The 16,288-nt window shown below is 43.3% G+C and overlaps 1 protein-coding gene across 1 annotated transcript; it reads left to right on the top strand.

The window, feature by feature from the left end:
* The first annotated feature begins 337 nt into the window (after window positions 1–337).
* Window positions 338–14,389, top strand: LOC124291996 (protein-glucosylgalactosylhydroxylysine glucosidase-like). Its single transcript, XM_046729073.1, has 12 exons — window positions 338–425; window positions 1,643–1,962; window positions 2,575–2,783; window positions 3,656–3,869; window positions 4,831–5,015; window positions 5,886–6,109; window positions 7,240–7,423; window positions 8,177–8,386; window positions 8,939–9,148; window positions 10,102–10,202; window positions 13,307–13,432; window positions 13,968–14,389. Exons 1-12 carry the CDS (start codon window positions 423–425, stop codon window positions 14,319–14,321), a joined length of 2,340 nt encoding a protein of 779 aa, XP_046585029.1. The 5' UTR covers window positions 338–422; the 3' UTR covers window positions 14,322–14,389.
* Window positions 14,390–16,288: the final 1,899 nt, after the last annotated feature.

The following is a 16,288-nucleotide window of genomic DNA, read 5'->3' as shown; positions in this document are numbered from 1 at the left end:
AAAAAATTAAATTTGTTTACAAAATATCTGTATCGCAAAAAGCAAAACTTGACCACATTTTTAAACGTCGTAGAATTGTTTTGTAGACGGCCTGTAGAACAGGTATACTGTTATTTGGACATTGGTGGTAAGTCAAGGTCATATCTGAGTAATTATAATTTTTTACATGTTTGTAAATGAACAAGTGTCGGTCTGCAATTCGTTATACCGTGTTCTTTTCAGTTTCATTAACCATAGATCCGACCAGTGCTTGTAGAAATGTAACATGTTTATATACCCTTTTTCAAGTGCATTGTATACTGCCATGTTATTTTATAACCAGCTGCTGCCTCGTGTTTCAACAGCGGAACCAAATCATCGTTATAGCGGGGACGGAAGGGGGCGTGACTACCGATGCTGAGACATGCCGATACGGCCTCCATATGGTACGTATCTTAGATTAACCTTCGGACAATCGCAATTAAAGGTCACGGCTACCATCGTTGCAAGGGTGGACAGTTAGGATGTGAGTGTAACCAATTACTGACAACCCTCTGTTGTCAAAGAGCCGAGTGCGCCTCAATTCAAGGTACGTGTAACAAGGTTCTACTGACATTCTGTAACGAGGGCTTAACTTCGTGTGTATTTTTCGAACCTACATATATTATTATATGATCTGGATGGTGATATGGTGTAATATCGCTAATATTCATTATGATTTCGGAGCCAGGACCCGGCTGGTCTTGTGTGTCATCGTACCCAAATGTGTGGATTAAGCGTCTTAATATTCACAGGATTCGATGTCAGGTGCCCGTCCTTGTTGTCAGAGGCTACTAAAGCCACTGGGCTGTCAGACTCGCTAACTTGGTAGATGCATGTCACTTAATCCCTTTTGCGAAGATCAATGCCATTCTTATCAAACAGCGCTATTACATCCCGCCCCCTACAGAAGCTGACATCCAGAAATGTTAACTTCACGTGTATAGGTTATAAATACAATGGTGTCTCACGCAGTAATATTGCTCAAATATTGCTAAAAGTGGCGTAAAACCACATACACAAGCACGCACGCACGCACGTACGCATGTACACCATTCGAAAACAACAAAGTTTTTTTTGGCTAAACTAAGAAAAACAAAAATTATCATGATTATGAGAGGCTTTACAGGTCGTTACTGGAATGTATAGAGGAATGTAGCTTACGTACATGACTGGGCGGTGCAGTAAGGGGAACATAATATAAGCAGCTTCATTTCATCAGTGGTGGTGGAATTGGGTTTATCGTCGTGCTTGAGAATATTTCGCTCATATGACGACGTGCATGCGTGTGTATGTGTACGTGCGGCTGCTTGTACTAGCCCAGACTGAAGCTGGTTTTATAGTGCTAACCCACTGAGATACCATGCCGCAGTGAAGCGTGAATACCCCACTCAGACACATTATACTGACTCCGAGCCGACCAGTCCTTGTTGTACCCATTAATACCGAGCCCCAGGTTGTACCCATTAATGCCGAGCCCCAGGCAGGGACCAACAAGTACCATATTTTAACGTCTTTTGGTATGACGCGGTCGGGGATCGAACCCACGACCTTCCGCACTCCGGGCGGACGCTCATTTCATCAGTGATGAATGGTACAAATATGCGGCTATTATTCAATCCAGGTTTCCATCCAAAACGTCCTGATGGCGGGTTTCCTGATATTTATCACTACAACGACGCTGTTGCTGCTTCACACCTACGGACACAGGGACACTGGCAACGTTGTGTCGTGGAAGGAGTCGCGGAATGGACAAACCCCTGATGTCCACACCATTGGGTCTCCGGATCAGACCGGTAGAGACACCTCGACTCGTGGACATGCGTCATCAGACCGGATATGTACGAATCGTCATGGTGACAAGCGGTACAGGGTGTCATGCGACTCCGACAAGGTCCCGCCTTCCGCTCTGCCCCAAGACGCTACGGTGTTTGAGTTTGATAAGTAAGTTCCCCCATACAGACATTTATTTACTGAAACCAGAGTACTCATGCAGCTTAAATACGACATGGGACAATTGGCTTGGTATATCATGAAATGTTTAGTGTGTATCTATATAATATATACCAGATGATAAAACTTGAGTTAAAAGAATAGTATCACAATCTTCGCCGCCCCGTGAAGGTCGGGGTTGGAATAACGGCGACTAACGGGATCGGGTGGTCAAGTTTGCCGAATCGGTTGATGCAAGGCATCGTATCCTAGCTGCGTAAGGCAACGTTCATAATGTAAATCACTGAATTGTCTGGTCCCGTCGTATATCCGAAACATTACTGTGTGCGGCGTTAAGCAACAAAGAAACTCTTTCATGACCTCTCGTGACGTCAAAATAGTAAACGGATGACGTTTTTAAATTGCCTTGAGTCCAATATTCGCGGTAAGGGTTTTCTAAGAGTCTTTAGTTGTATATACCTGCCTGTAAAGGTGAGCTATTTGGTGCTGTCTCCTTGTCTCAGCCTACCCTTTGGTAAATTTTGCCCTTTCATGGTAACTCGGTATATTTCTGCCTGAAGTTCATCTACATGCCATTGATATTCATATATGTTCTCAAAATAGGTACCCCTCTGATGAACGTCTTTGGCCTGAGATTGGCAACGGTCATGTGGCCACGGTCGTCAAGGGCGACTCCATGTTCATGAACGGTCTTTATAACGGCAAAGAACGGGACAGTCACCGAGCCCGACTTCCGTCGACTGTGGCCGTGTCTATTACATCCATCACCCCTAGCAACGTCACTAAGAAATTTGTCCTTGACATTGGCAGAGGTGAGATTCCAGAGACTGTCAATATGGCGCAAAAAACGTTGGATTTGAGGGTATAAATACGTTTTTTACGAGATAGATGTTCTATTTAGGTGTGAGTAAGTGGTTTTGGTTTCACCCCACTGTGCGCAATATTCCTGCCAGGACACACCAGAGACCGGCTTCATAAAATATACCCATATGTGGAATCGAACCCGAACGTTCGGCGTGACGAGCTAACGCTTAAACACAAGATTACCCTGCCGCTCCTCAAACTTATCAACATAAAGCAGTTACCAGTAAGAACCAATGGGCGACCGAAATAGGCATTGATTATTTCAAATGGTTTCGTTGTGTCGTGACGCCTGAATTGTGATCTCCAGGGAACTCAAAGCCTTTTTCATCGTCGGGCGCTTTAGCGTCGAGGAGTTTATGGGGTGGTATTTACGCAAGTGGTCATAGCGTTCGCTCATTACGCCAAAGACCAGATTCGATTCCCACATAAATACAATTCGTGGTGTCCCCCACTGTGACATTGCTGAAATATTGCTGAAAGCGAAGTAAAATTTACACTCACTCACTCGTTGAGTTTATACAAATCTATACACGTCTTTATGCATACATGTATACACATGAAAGGGTGACTTTCTTCCAAGATTTTGAAAAAAGTTTCTAGTGGTTGTATAGACATAATAATGAATCCCTCGCGTGAACCAGCTGTGGCATTGTTGTCTTCTAAATCAGTAAATTACAACCAGCTTGATTGATATACACGATTGATTATCGAAGATCGGTTAGAAAGCTAACAAAGTGTATGGGCACCTTTGATGAAACTTTCAGGGACTGTCAGGTTTCTGAGCCCGGTCCCCCTTTAAATATCATGGTGTCTGTCACAGGTGTATACTACGAGCGCTATAACGGGGATGGATTCTACGTGGAACTACGGATATACGCACACAGAGTGGTGACGAGCGTCCTCGCTATAGAACTGATCATAGCTGACACGTCCGGCAATCGTAACGGAAACATCACGGTGACCTTGAACGTCAACAACGGCACAGCCAGCGAGGACGTCACATGGACAAATGTTGACGACAACGGACAGATCACGTGAGTTTAATTTTGAATTGTTATAGACATATTTAAACCAAATGATAAGGGTAAGTGGAAATGTACTTTAGTGAAGCAGTTTGTGTGCGGTAACGGTGCAAAGATATATATAATATTCGTGTTGGATGAAGATCAGTATTGACAAATGTCTGTTTCTATGCCGGTGAGAATGAGTGAGTGAGTGAGTGAGGTTTAACTCCACGACCGCCTCCGTGATGTAGTGGTTAGAACGTCCGCCCGGAGAGCGGAAGGTCGCGGGTTCGATCCCCGACCGCGTCATACCAAAAGACGTTAAAATATGGTACTTGTTGGTCCCTGCCTGGTGCTCGGCATTAATGGGTACAACAAGGACTGGTCGGCTCGGAGTCAGTATAATGTGTCTGAGTGGGGTATTCATGCTTCACTGCGGCATGGTATCTCAGTGGGCTAGCACTATAAAACCAGCCTAAGCCTGGGCTAGTACAAGCAGGCGCACATACACATACACATACACACGCATGCACGTCGTCATATGAGCGAAATATTCTCAAGCACGACGTAAAACCCACTTTCACCTCACCTCACCTCAGTATTTCAGCCATGTCACGAGAGAAAATCCCAAATGATACGGAAACCCATTGATGCGGGCATGGTGCTGATTCTGGCTAGAAACAACCACGGTATATATGGAAGGAATTAAACCCCAAAGCGGAAGAGCAAATGGGTGAAAGTTGGTAAAGGTCGTATTCAACAATATTCCACATATGTCACAGTGGTCTGTACATCGACCTGTACGAGACTGGACCGGACAAACCTGTGATTGAATACATGAGAAGCAAAGGGGTGTCAATGATTCCTGGCACGAATAAGGGACGCAACTCTACACAGACAATAGAAAACCCTTGACGTTCAGAGCAGATATATGACATCAAATGCAGGGAGGTGTACACGGTGTATAATCAGTTATGTTGTTTTCCACTAGTTTGAAGAGTGGACACACCAAAGAAGCGGAGTACGATGCGATGGCGCCAGTGACACCGGTGACAGTGTTTTCCAGCAACATTCCCAGCAGCCTGTCACTTCCGGTTGGCATCTCCAAGGAAGACGTCGTGTTCTTCACGTCTATCAACGTAGACAAAAGCAAGGCAATCGAAGGCTTCAACCAAGGTCAGAGACAAAACACCGTCTCAAAGTTAACATGGCGTCTGATGTGGCACGTGCTTAAGGCAGCGGTACTAACTGTCGTTCCCTTACCGAGATCCTTCTGACGTTTGGCTCAGACAGTCGGCTATCAAAGGTCATCCATTGCATTGAAGTTCAGACAGTCACTTGTCTGTCTGTAGATTTGATTTCAGTTTCAGACAGTTGTCTGGTATTCTGTAATGGCATATATTATATGTAAGTTCAGACAGTCTTCTGGCTTCCTGTGCTAATTCCCCAGATAGCATTCAGACGTTGGCCCAACGTTGGCAATGGTTTTGCCAACATTGCCAACGTTGGCCCAACGTCTGAATGCTATCTGGGAAATGTCATACTTTGCATATAGGTTTAGACAGCTACCTGCCAGTCTGTAATTTGAGACAGTCGTAATGCAATCTACACGTGAAAACAACCATATGTTTTCTGTAATAGTACATACAGCTTCAGACAGCCATCTAACTTTCTTTGACAAGCTCACACATATACTTGCCTTTGTGTCATGTTAAATATGAGCTCGGAAACAATCAAAGTATTCTGCTGATAAGTATGAAGTACGCTCATATGTAAATGCATACCTGCCAACTTTCACGCCTTTGGCTTATATTACTCACGTCACGTTCTCACGACAAAACTGAATCTCTGGACTCACTTAAAAATAATATAAAATCGCACATTTAGGTCTCAAGACATCCTTTTCAGAGACGTTTGTGACAAGGGAATTTCCATTTATGCGTTAACTTGAACCCCTAACCAGGTTCCACACAAGACTACGACATCTCAAGCTTTTTTCTCTCCTGGGTTTTGAAGCTCTGATAAATGTAACTCATTGTTTGTTAGCTATGGAGTTAATGGCGAATGGAACGCTGTATTCCTCCCACGTGGCTGCTTGGAGGGATGTTTGGGAGAAGGGGCGTGTGGATGTGGAGGGGAACCTCACCCTGGCCAGGATCAACTATGCCTGTCTCTACTACCTCACCAGTTCTCTCCCTTTGAAGGAAGATCCGAACTGGTCTTTCGTTGGGCTGTCACCAGGAGGACTAGCCCATGGCTCCCGGGGGGAGGTAATCGGTCTTTCGTAACAAATGCAGCTTAGTTTTTTTTATTGATGGAATGTTGTTTTACACAGCACTTATTAACAGTAATTCACGTTCACTCCATATCTATATATCATATTGGAGGAGCTAGTACCAGACAAACCAAGTGTTGGTAGATTAACGCTTAGTCTCTGAACCTTTATAATTTTGATAGAAAGAAGTAATTCCTTTCAAACTGAAAAGGAGCTCCAGTGAGATGGGAGTTTCGGAAACAGGGGAAAAATCTAGATTTGCTTTATTTAGAGCATAGCATTGAATAAAGGACTGACCTAGGCGAAAATAATGCGGTTCAAGGACTAAGACACAGACTACACCCGTCGGTAGTGTGAGCTGCGATCAGAGTTTGTAACCTCATGTGAGGTTGTGTAGTCTCCACTTTTCATCATCTGTGACAAGGGATTCCCAAATCCATTGACTTTTGTTCGATTTTCTTTCAACTTGTGTGAACGTAGCGAGACAATGGCGAGCGATTAATTTGGGGAGTATTCAAATCACGTTTGTCAAACCTACAAAGTCACAGAGCCATCAGAGAACTAAGCATCATATGACGCAAACACACAGCGTGTACTGGCATCTAAAGGGGCATAACTCTATAATATCATGTCTAAAACGTTCAGGATTAACACAAGGCCATGCATATGTCCAGTAGGTTCCGCTGACAGCTAACATCAGTTTCTGGTAGCCACAATTCATAATTTCTAGGTGACCAATGTCAGTCATTACAAAGGGTCCGAGTAAGTCAGAATTCTCGATACTGAGTAACGCCCCTTTGTTGAACAAGGATGGACTTATCGTAGGTTCGAATTTGATTATTGTCCTTGGTTTGTCAACACCATTTCCATACAGTTCAACCCTAAGCGTTTATGTCATACGTAAAGTTACCACAACATTACGTGACATTCGTCCGCCTTCGTTATAACAAATTTAAAACTAGATTTGTGCGTTCACATATGCTTGTATGCATAATACAAATATTACTAAAAATACGTTTAAGAAGATCTGATTTATTGATATGACTATAGTTCATCTGCCATGGCCAAAAAGAAGGTGTTATTCAACTTTTTTGAGTAGTATACATTATAGTTTCTCGTCCTCAGGATTATAATGGTCACGTGTTCTGGGACCAGTCCACGTGGATGTTTCCACCAATCATGATGCTCCATGCTGATCTTGGCCGCACATTGGTTGGAACCCGCCTACGGACTTTGAAAGCAGCCCAGATACTGGCCAACACGACTGGCTACCGCGGGGCCAGATATCCGTGGGAATCAGGGTTTACAGGTGACAAACGTTATTATAGAAGAGAGAAGAAAAAATCTTTATTACCCTGAATGGGAATTTGCTGTACATCAGCAGTAGTACAAAATACAAAACGCAAAGAAGAGAATAATTCAAATTAAATTTAAACATTAAATTTAAATCTAACAATAACATATTCTTATTTACAATGCCATGTTAAAGCTTGAAAATGAGTCACGAGGAAAACATTGAAATGTGATCATGCTTCCTTGTCCGTCCATTTCTCTAAATGACTCGTTAACGGTTAGAAGAATGTCCCAAATACAAAACTAAATGTAACAAATGTTTTTAGTTTATTCTTTGGTTTTAAGACAAATATTGTTTCAGGTATAATAAAGTTTTCAGAAGTTACCGTTTTTCATTTTCTAACCATTTGGAGATTTTAATAACACTGGAATTTAAGGTGTCAACCATATTCTTTATATATTTCCTTTTTTAACAGAGGTATATCGGTACTGTAGCTGTTATTTATCTTCTTGGCTGCATAAAAAGATTTTTCATGGGCACATTTTAGTTGATGGTCGACTTATTAAACAGTTCTTTATTGAAAAGAATATTGTAATGCAGGAGGAGCATTTTGGTTTTTTTCCCACAAGGAATGCCAACAAACACTACAGGGAACATGCTGATCTCTGTTCTTCAATGGACAACAGAGTATGATTCTCATGGAGTAGAAAATGTCAAGTCCGATATTGGAGACGGTACCATCATGCACGTGTATACTATGTATTTCAGGATTGGAGACCAGTCCTTCCGTGGCTTGTGGTGATCTGGAACAGCACATCACCGGAGACGTGTCCCTGGCGTTCCGCCAGTATCTGCAGCTCACAAACGACACAGACTTCCTCACCCAAGGACGGGGCCTTGACGCCATCACCAACATGGCCGAATTCTGGGCGTCGAGGGTTGTCAAGAACACCACTACAAAACTGTGGGAAATAAGGGGTACGTCTGCCTAGACACTAACACAAAACACTCCAGGACAAAGGACACGTAAGTCTAGAAACACATGATATATACCACAGACAGTTTCTTTTAAAAACAAAGAACATTTTTGGAGACAACGGGCTTGTCACTCTAGAAACGCATGACATATACATGTACCTAAAATGTTTCTTTTGAAAACAAAGACCAAGGGACAAGTCAGTTTAGAAACACACGACATATACCAGGACAAGTTTCTTTTAAAAACAAAGAGCGTGTCTGTTCTTAAACTCCTGTTTACATTATTGGCCTAATAGACGCGTGATTCAGCTCATGGGGTGGCGGGGTAGCATAGTGGTTAAAGTGATCAGTCGTCACGCAGAAGACCCGGATTCGATTCCCCAGATGGGTACAATGTGTGAAGCCCACTTCTGGTGTCCCCCCACCGTGATATTGCTGGAATATTGCTAGAAGTGGCGTAAAACCAAACCCACTCAGCTCAGTTTATGCCTGTGTTCTTGTCCCGGGTCTTCATTTGGCAGGATGTATACCGTGACAACTCTTGTTCCACAGGTGTAATGCCGCCGGACGAGTACCACTACAACGTCAGCAACTCTGTCTACACCAACACCGTCGCCAAGCTGAGTCTGCTGACGGGGGTGTACGCCACCAGGATGGCAAGACAGACTCCCCCCGGCTACTGGCAAGACATCGCCGACAACATGTACATCCCCTTCGATGACAAGCTACAGTATCACCCCGAGTTTGACACCTACAAGATAGGTATGGACTGTGCATTTATGAAGAAGGTCCGTATGTTTTCTGTATTTTTTCAGCCCGCCCTGAATTTTCTGTCCGTCGTGGAATAAGAACGTTTTCTTTTTTTCAATCGTTTTTATCATTTCAATTCAGTAAGGGTACATTCAGATCGGGTGTGTACAAATATAAATAATATGTATGAATAACTTTATACAATTTATATGAAGCAGCAATACATTGTTTGACATCAAATTGAAAAACGTTTTCTTATCTGAATTATCCTCACCGCTGTTAACATTTTACTCACGTATATGGATCTCTTGTCCTTTCACGCTCATAAACAATACCCCAGGTTAGCTTCAACAATCGTCATCTACAAATTACAAAAGTTTGTTTCCAAAGCAAAGCGACTCGTTCTACTTTCATAGAATAACGTAAAAATTGAAAAGCGATCTTGATATTTCAGAGAAGTTACACAACGCCTGAAAAACATTTTATAAAGAAATACGTAAGCTTTCTTACTATTTGAGGTTGAGATGAGAACATAAGAAACTATGGATGGCCTTACTATCATATGCATATAAGTAACACCCTTGGGTTGAACGGGCATGGGTAAGTAGGTCATTGCAATTTAAAGACAATTACGATTTGGAATTTTAATTTCTAAAAAAAGGGATTGAAGGTGGAGGTCTGAAAGGATGGCAAACATTTGAAGGATCGTCTTTTTCCACAACATGGGATTTCGGGAGACAACTATGGTGAAGACTGCATACTTTCTTAACTTTCTGTACTGCTGTCGACCACTTGTTTAAATAGATTTTTATTATTAAGAAAGCCGCGACAGCTGAAATATTGTGTAAATTCAGTTCACTAGTCTTTGAGTTACTCAGGGTTTATTCAAGCAGAGACTGGTTATAGGTCTATTGGTGGTCTGTTTCTGATGCCCCAGATAGGTGCATGATTTTGTGTGTCTGCAGGCACCGTGGTGAAGCAAGCGGACGTGGTGATGCTGGGGTTCCCACTCATGGCGAAGCTAACACAGCAGGTGCTCAAGAATGACCTCACTATCTACGAGAAGGTAACCAAACTTTAATGAATGCGTGGAGATTAACACCGCTTTGAACAGTATTCCAGTTAAATCAAGGCGAGTTAGCTGGAGTGGAGTGAGTGAGTGAGTTTGACGCCGCACTCAGCAATATTCCAGCTTTATGGCATCCTCGATAATCTCCAGGGTATACGTTACGATAACGCTCCACTATAACCTGGACGCATCTACGGCTTGGTTGGTTGGTTGGTTTTATAGTTTTAGGGCGACGTGGGCCAATAAGAGGCCTATTTGCGCCCAACACATTGACTTGATTTAATAAACAATCATACGTAATTTCATTGCCAAAAGGAATCGTTTAGCTAAGATAAAAGAAACGACAACACTATTAATTTGGATAGATGTATACATATATGGAATAACCTCTGCTTCGTGTTACGGATTAAAAACCTAAGTAATCACTTCCATTTCTGAAACATGAAATACTCATTCAATAAAAAAGAAGTAGGTTCAGATGACAGAGTGTTAAAATGATTTAAAACCACAGAACTAAGTCTGTCTAAGCCATTCGAGAGCCTGTCTAGATTACATCATATTTTCCAGATGACGAGACAAAATCTAAAACTGCCCGTTGCACAGACCCATACATGATATTGGGGCCCAAAACTGTTTCTAATGAGAATACATCATCAACGCATCTACGGCTTGGCCCGATGATTTTATTACCTCCCTTGGCTGGCTCCGCATACTCACAGTAGCCAATCAGCTAAGCCGCCGTTACAACCGAACTTGCCAGTGTCAACAAAGATAGCGGTCGCAGTCGCGAAGGTTTGTTCGCAGTGCGACTCAGATGTTTGGGAAATCATACAGACAAATTTACAGGTCTGAAACTGTAAAAAAAAATATATGCAAGAACTCCTCCAACCTCTTTCAGAGTACCTCTGCATCAATTGTGTTGCCACGTTTAATCGGCTAGATAATTTAAGAAGCGAAAGTGAGTTGTGATTGGTCCGCTCAACTTCCCAGCGTAGACACCTGATTGGATAAGAGGCCAACCAAGGGAGGTAATAAAATTATCCGGCGGAACTGTAGATGCGTCCAGGGTATAGTGGAGAGTTATCGTAACGTATAGCCTGGAGATTATCGAGGATGGCTTTATGGCGGCGGTCTGTAAATAATCGAGTCTGGACCAGACAATCCAGTTATCAACAGCATGAGCATCGATCTACGCAATTGGGAACAGATGACATGTGTCAACCAAGTCAGCGAGCCTGAGCACCCGATCTCATTAGTCGCCTCTTACAACAAGCATGGCTTACTGAAGATCAATATTCCAACCCGAATGGAAAGTCATAAGTTGTGCAAGTCTGACAGGATTACCCCCTCAGTGAAACCTCTCACTAAAGGGCTAAATGTGTCAGACAGAAGACGGGACACCAGAAGTGATGGAGAGAATTATCATAGTGTATGCCCAAAAGATTATGAAGGAACTTCAGCGATCAAGAGAATTAGTTGAAACTAATTTCCTTATTGTATGTCATTCAGTGAATATACACTGAACATCATTGAAAACGCACCTATCTAAAATTGTCCATATTTTCATCAAGATGGATTTCAGCATGACAATGATCAATGAATATAACTAAAATGAAGTCGAAGGGCATGTCCAGTTGAAAAAATTCTTTAGAAACAAATTCCTGTCCACAGTGTGATTCTTAATTCCAAAATGCATCAACATGCAGCCACGCCATGAAAAATGCGCGAGTTTCATTCTGAAATCATACTGACTGTGACATTAAAAGCAGATGTATGAGAACCGATTCTCATTTCTTCACTAACTATTGTGAAACGAGGACAGATCGAGATGCCGAGGTTAACACCTCACGAAAGAGAACGTGCACTAGGCATGATTCAGGTTGGCACCAGCAGCAGGGATATTGCTCGACAACTTGGACTTGGCCACTCCACCATCGTTAGGCTTCATAGACGACATCAGTAGACAGGCAGCACCCGAGACCTTCAATGACCTTGGCAACAACGTGTTACGACGCTCCATCGGGATCGCCATATTGACCTTGTCCATATCAGTGATTGAACACTGCCGACTGCCAGGACTGCTGCATTAGTTCAAGGTTGACGTGGGGGTCATCAGCGCTGACTCCATGCGACGCCGTCTACACGCTACAGGGCTCCATGCTCGACGTCCTTACGTTGGACCAATTCTGACAGACAGACACTGTAATGAACGTATACAATGGGCTAGCAGGCATTTTCAGTAAAGGTTACAACAATGGCATGGTGTGGTAGTCACTGACGAGTCACGTCTTCATCTACGTAATGATGACGGTCGATTACGTGTTAGTCGTAGACGTGGTGAACGTTATGCTGATGGATGTGTGGTTCAGACAGACCTTTGGGTGGTGGGAGTGTCATGGTGTGGGGTGGTCACAGGACTGCCTTCATGTCTGTCAAGGGAGAGTTAATGCCCTTTATTACAGTGAGCAGATTCTTCAGAATCACATCGTATCTGTCTTCAATCACCACCAAGATGTCCATACGTTTCAACAGGACAACGCGCGGGCACACACAAGAAGACTTTCCATGCAGTATCTGGCCAAGCAACACATCCAGGTTATTCATTGGCCAGCACAGTCAGCACTTGTGGGACGAATTTGGTCAAAGTCTTTCGCGGCGACAACAGATGCGAAACATCTGGGAACTTGAGGCTGCACTACTGCAGAAGTGGAATGCCATCCTCAAGAACTCTATTCGGACGCTTATTGACTCAATGAGGAGACTTTGAACTGCATGTTTCAATGCAATCGGCGGTCACACGCGATATTGACTTTTCGATTTGACCCCACGTGTGTTTGATCCTTTCTGACTGTGGAACATTTCAATGAATGAGCGTCTTTTCTGTGTTGGTGTTTTTGTCAGTCGCCCATCTGTTATTATCCACTCAAAAAATATCAATTCCTTACACGTGCTTTTAATAATCTGAACTTTTATAACTGGTGCGTTTTCAATGATGTTCAGTATATAAATCACTTATTCAAACATGACTTTTATTTAATAATGTAAAGCTAATTAGCTATTTGGATGTGACATAACAACGCGTGTCTGTGCGTGTTCACTAGGCGACCCCTGGCGGACCGGCAATGACGTGGGGCATCTTCACTATCAACTGGTTGGAGCTAGGTGACAAGGTCAAGGCCGACTCACTGTTCCAGCGCACCATCCTAAATGTCCAAAAACCTTTTTATGTAAGTAGAAAGAAAGCTGGGGCAATCTAGACTAGCCCAATCACTGACTGACATCTCTTTAATTCATTTTGTTGGGTCAGGTATCATCTGTCTCACAGTCCTTAAACCAGATTATTTTCCCCCTCTGCTGAGCGCGGAAAGTCGAGATTTCCTCAGGTTCTAAATCTCCCAACTTGTTGGGGCTTCTTTTCAATTAAAATGGAACTATCTGTTTCTTTCAAAATTATAAGCATGAGCCCGGGTCTGGGAGAAAGACTAATGATTGGTTTACCCGGTGAGTGGTTGTAAGTTATGGCTGAAACAGCAATCTTAACGCTATTTGAGGCTTGACAGCTCAGTGCAGTAGATAAGCAATTTAGATGACATTAGTTAGTATGTATACGTTTACAGCTCTGGTGAGAGAAGGTTCCAGAAAATTCAACACAACGTAAGAGTCATCAAGGAAATTTGGGGATTCAAACCTATAATCGTGTATTGGGTTGCAACGTATTTTCTACTAGGAAAAATATAACTATTCACCGTCTATTCTCCTCAGATCTGGACAGAGAACGCCGATGGCAGTGGCGCCGTCAACTTCCACACCGGTATGGGAGGATATCTCCAGGCGATGATCTTTGGCTATGGGGGATTCCGGATTGAGGATACACAACTAGTGTTCAGCCCCAACCTCCCTCCGTCAACCTCACGCCTCTCCATCACCGGAATCGACTACGGCGGCAACTCCGTGGATCTGACGGTGGACGCAGCCAATATGACAATCACAGCAACATCACTCGCCAAACCCATGACTGTCACCGTGTTTAGTCTGGGCGTTACTGACACTCTACTTCTTAACCAACCTCGGACATATACCAGGCAAAGGGCGGCTTTACGTATAACATCAAAATAGTCCTTGTGGAAATAATGTTAATTATTCCAAGAAATTTTACATTTTGTAATAAATTGTTAAGAACATTTGTTGTTGTGTTTTTTATATCTTTTTGACTTGAGTGAGTGAGTTTAGTTTTACGCCGCATTCAGCAATATTCCAGCTATTTGGCGGCGGTCTGTAAATAATCGAGTTTGGACCAGAAAATCCAGTGATCAACAGCATTAGCATCGATCTGAGCAATTGGGAACCGATGACATGTGTCAACCGAGCCAGCGAGCCTGACCACCCGATCCCGTTAGTCGCCTCTTACGACAAGCATGGGTTACTGAAGGCCAATTCTAACACGGACCTTCACGTGTCTTTTGACTTGGAACAACTACAGCATCAACAGTGAGTGTATGGCTATTGACGTCAACGGTATTTCATGGAGTCAGTATATAAAGTGAATATTTGTCATCGGAACCGTATTTGTAACACCTATTTAAAGGGGTACTCAGTACCCCGAGTACGTGTTCTGTTGTCCAACATCAGTTTTTGCGGAACCCTGGGTGGCTGGATGGGTTACATCCCTGACTTTGTGTTTTGGCGATTAATCCCTTACTCTGAGGGTGGTTTCAATTCCCTGGTAGGACTCAACCTAAGACGTGCTCAACTAAAAATGTGTAATTCCAAAAGTAACATGTAATAGGTTTCTCATAGCAACCAACCCATCCCAATTTAGCCATTCTTACTAGGGACAGTTCTAGAATTGTGAAAGCCAACCACATGTCCTGTTAGACATCGGTCCACACCTTTGGCGTGAGTGAGTGAGTTTGGTTTTACGCCGCTTTTAGCAATATTCGAGCAATATCACGGCGGGGGACACCAGAAATGGGCTTCACACATTGTACCCATGTGGGGAATCGAATCCGGGTCTTCGGCGTGACGACTGATCACATTAACCACTATGCTACCCCGCCACCCCATGAGCTGAATCACGCGTTGGACGTTACAAAGATGGACATTCTGAAAGCTTCCTTCCGGGAAACACCATTAGATCATGAGGCACCAGATCTCACCATGCCCATGAATATAAATATGGTCCCATAAAACTTTAACCCCTGTGCATCGTTTACAAGGTGAAAAATTCCCAAAGATTGGCTCCTCGTTATCCATGGCTGACTGACTGAGTTTGGTTTTACGCCGCTTTTAGCAATATTCGAGCAATATCACGGCGGGGGACACCAGAAATGAGCTTCACACATTGTACCCATGTGGGGATTCGAACCGGGTCTTCGGCGTGACGACTGATCACATTAACCACTATGCTACCCCGCCACCCCATGAGCTGAATCACGCGTTGGACGTTACAAAGATGGACATTCTGAAAGCTTCCTTCCGGGAAACACCATTAGATCATGAGGCACTAGATCTCACCATGCCCATGAATATAAATATGGTCCCATAAAACTTTAACCCCTGTGCATCGTTTACAAGGTGAAAAATTCCCAGAGATTGGCTCCTCGTTATCCATGGCTGCCTGACTGAGTTTGGTTTTACCCCGCTTTTAGCAATAGTCCAGCAATATCACGGTGGGGGACACCAGAAATGGGCTTCACTCATTGTACCCATGTGGGGATTCGAACCGGGGTCTTCGGCGTGATGAGCCAACGCTTTAACCACTAGTCTACCCCACCGCCCCTCGTTATCCATGGAGTTATGTGGAGTAATATTCACCTGTGCCTTCTGTGACCTAGTAATGCTAGTACCCATACAACTAATTACACGTAGTTGGCAGGATTTGTGAACTACAAACTTTCAACACTCTTCGTTTATGTCCACATTTGATGTTCCTTTCTGAATTATGCAACACGTAAAAATGTTAAGTGTTAAGACATGCAAGTGTTCTATGATGTCACAACATTTGTTTTTTGTTTGTTGTTTGCATTTTTCCATTTGTAAATATGTGAGTCTGGACATCATGAGCATCAGGGGCAGCATTTTTT

This window comes from Haliotis rubra, unplaced genomic scaffold (genome assembly GCF_003918875.1).
Source record: "Haliotis rubra isolate DU_JTF1 unplaced genomic scaffold, ASM391887v1 Scf504, whole genome shotgun sequence".
Lineage (NCBI taxonomy): Eukaryota > Metazoa > Mollusca > Gastropoda > Lepetellida > Haliotidae > Haliotis > Haliotis rubra.
This window is presented reverse-complemented; position numbering and strand designations above follow the sequence as displayed.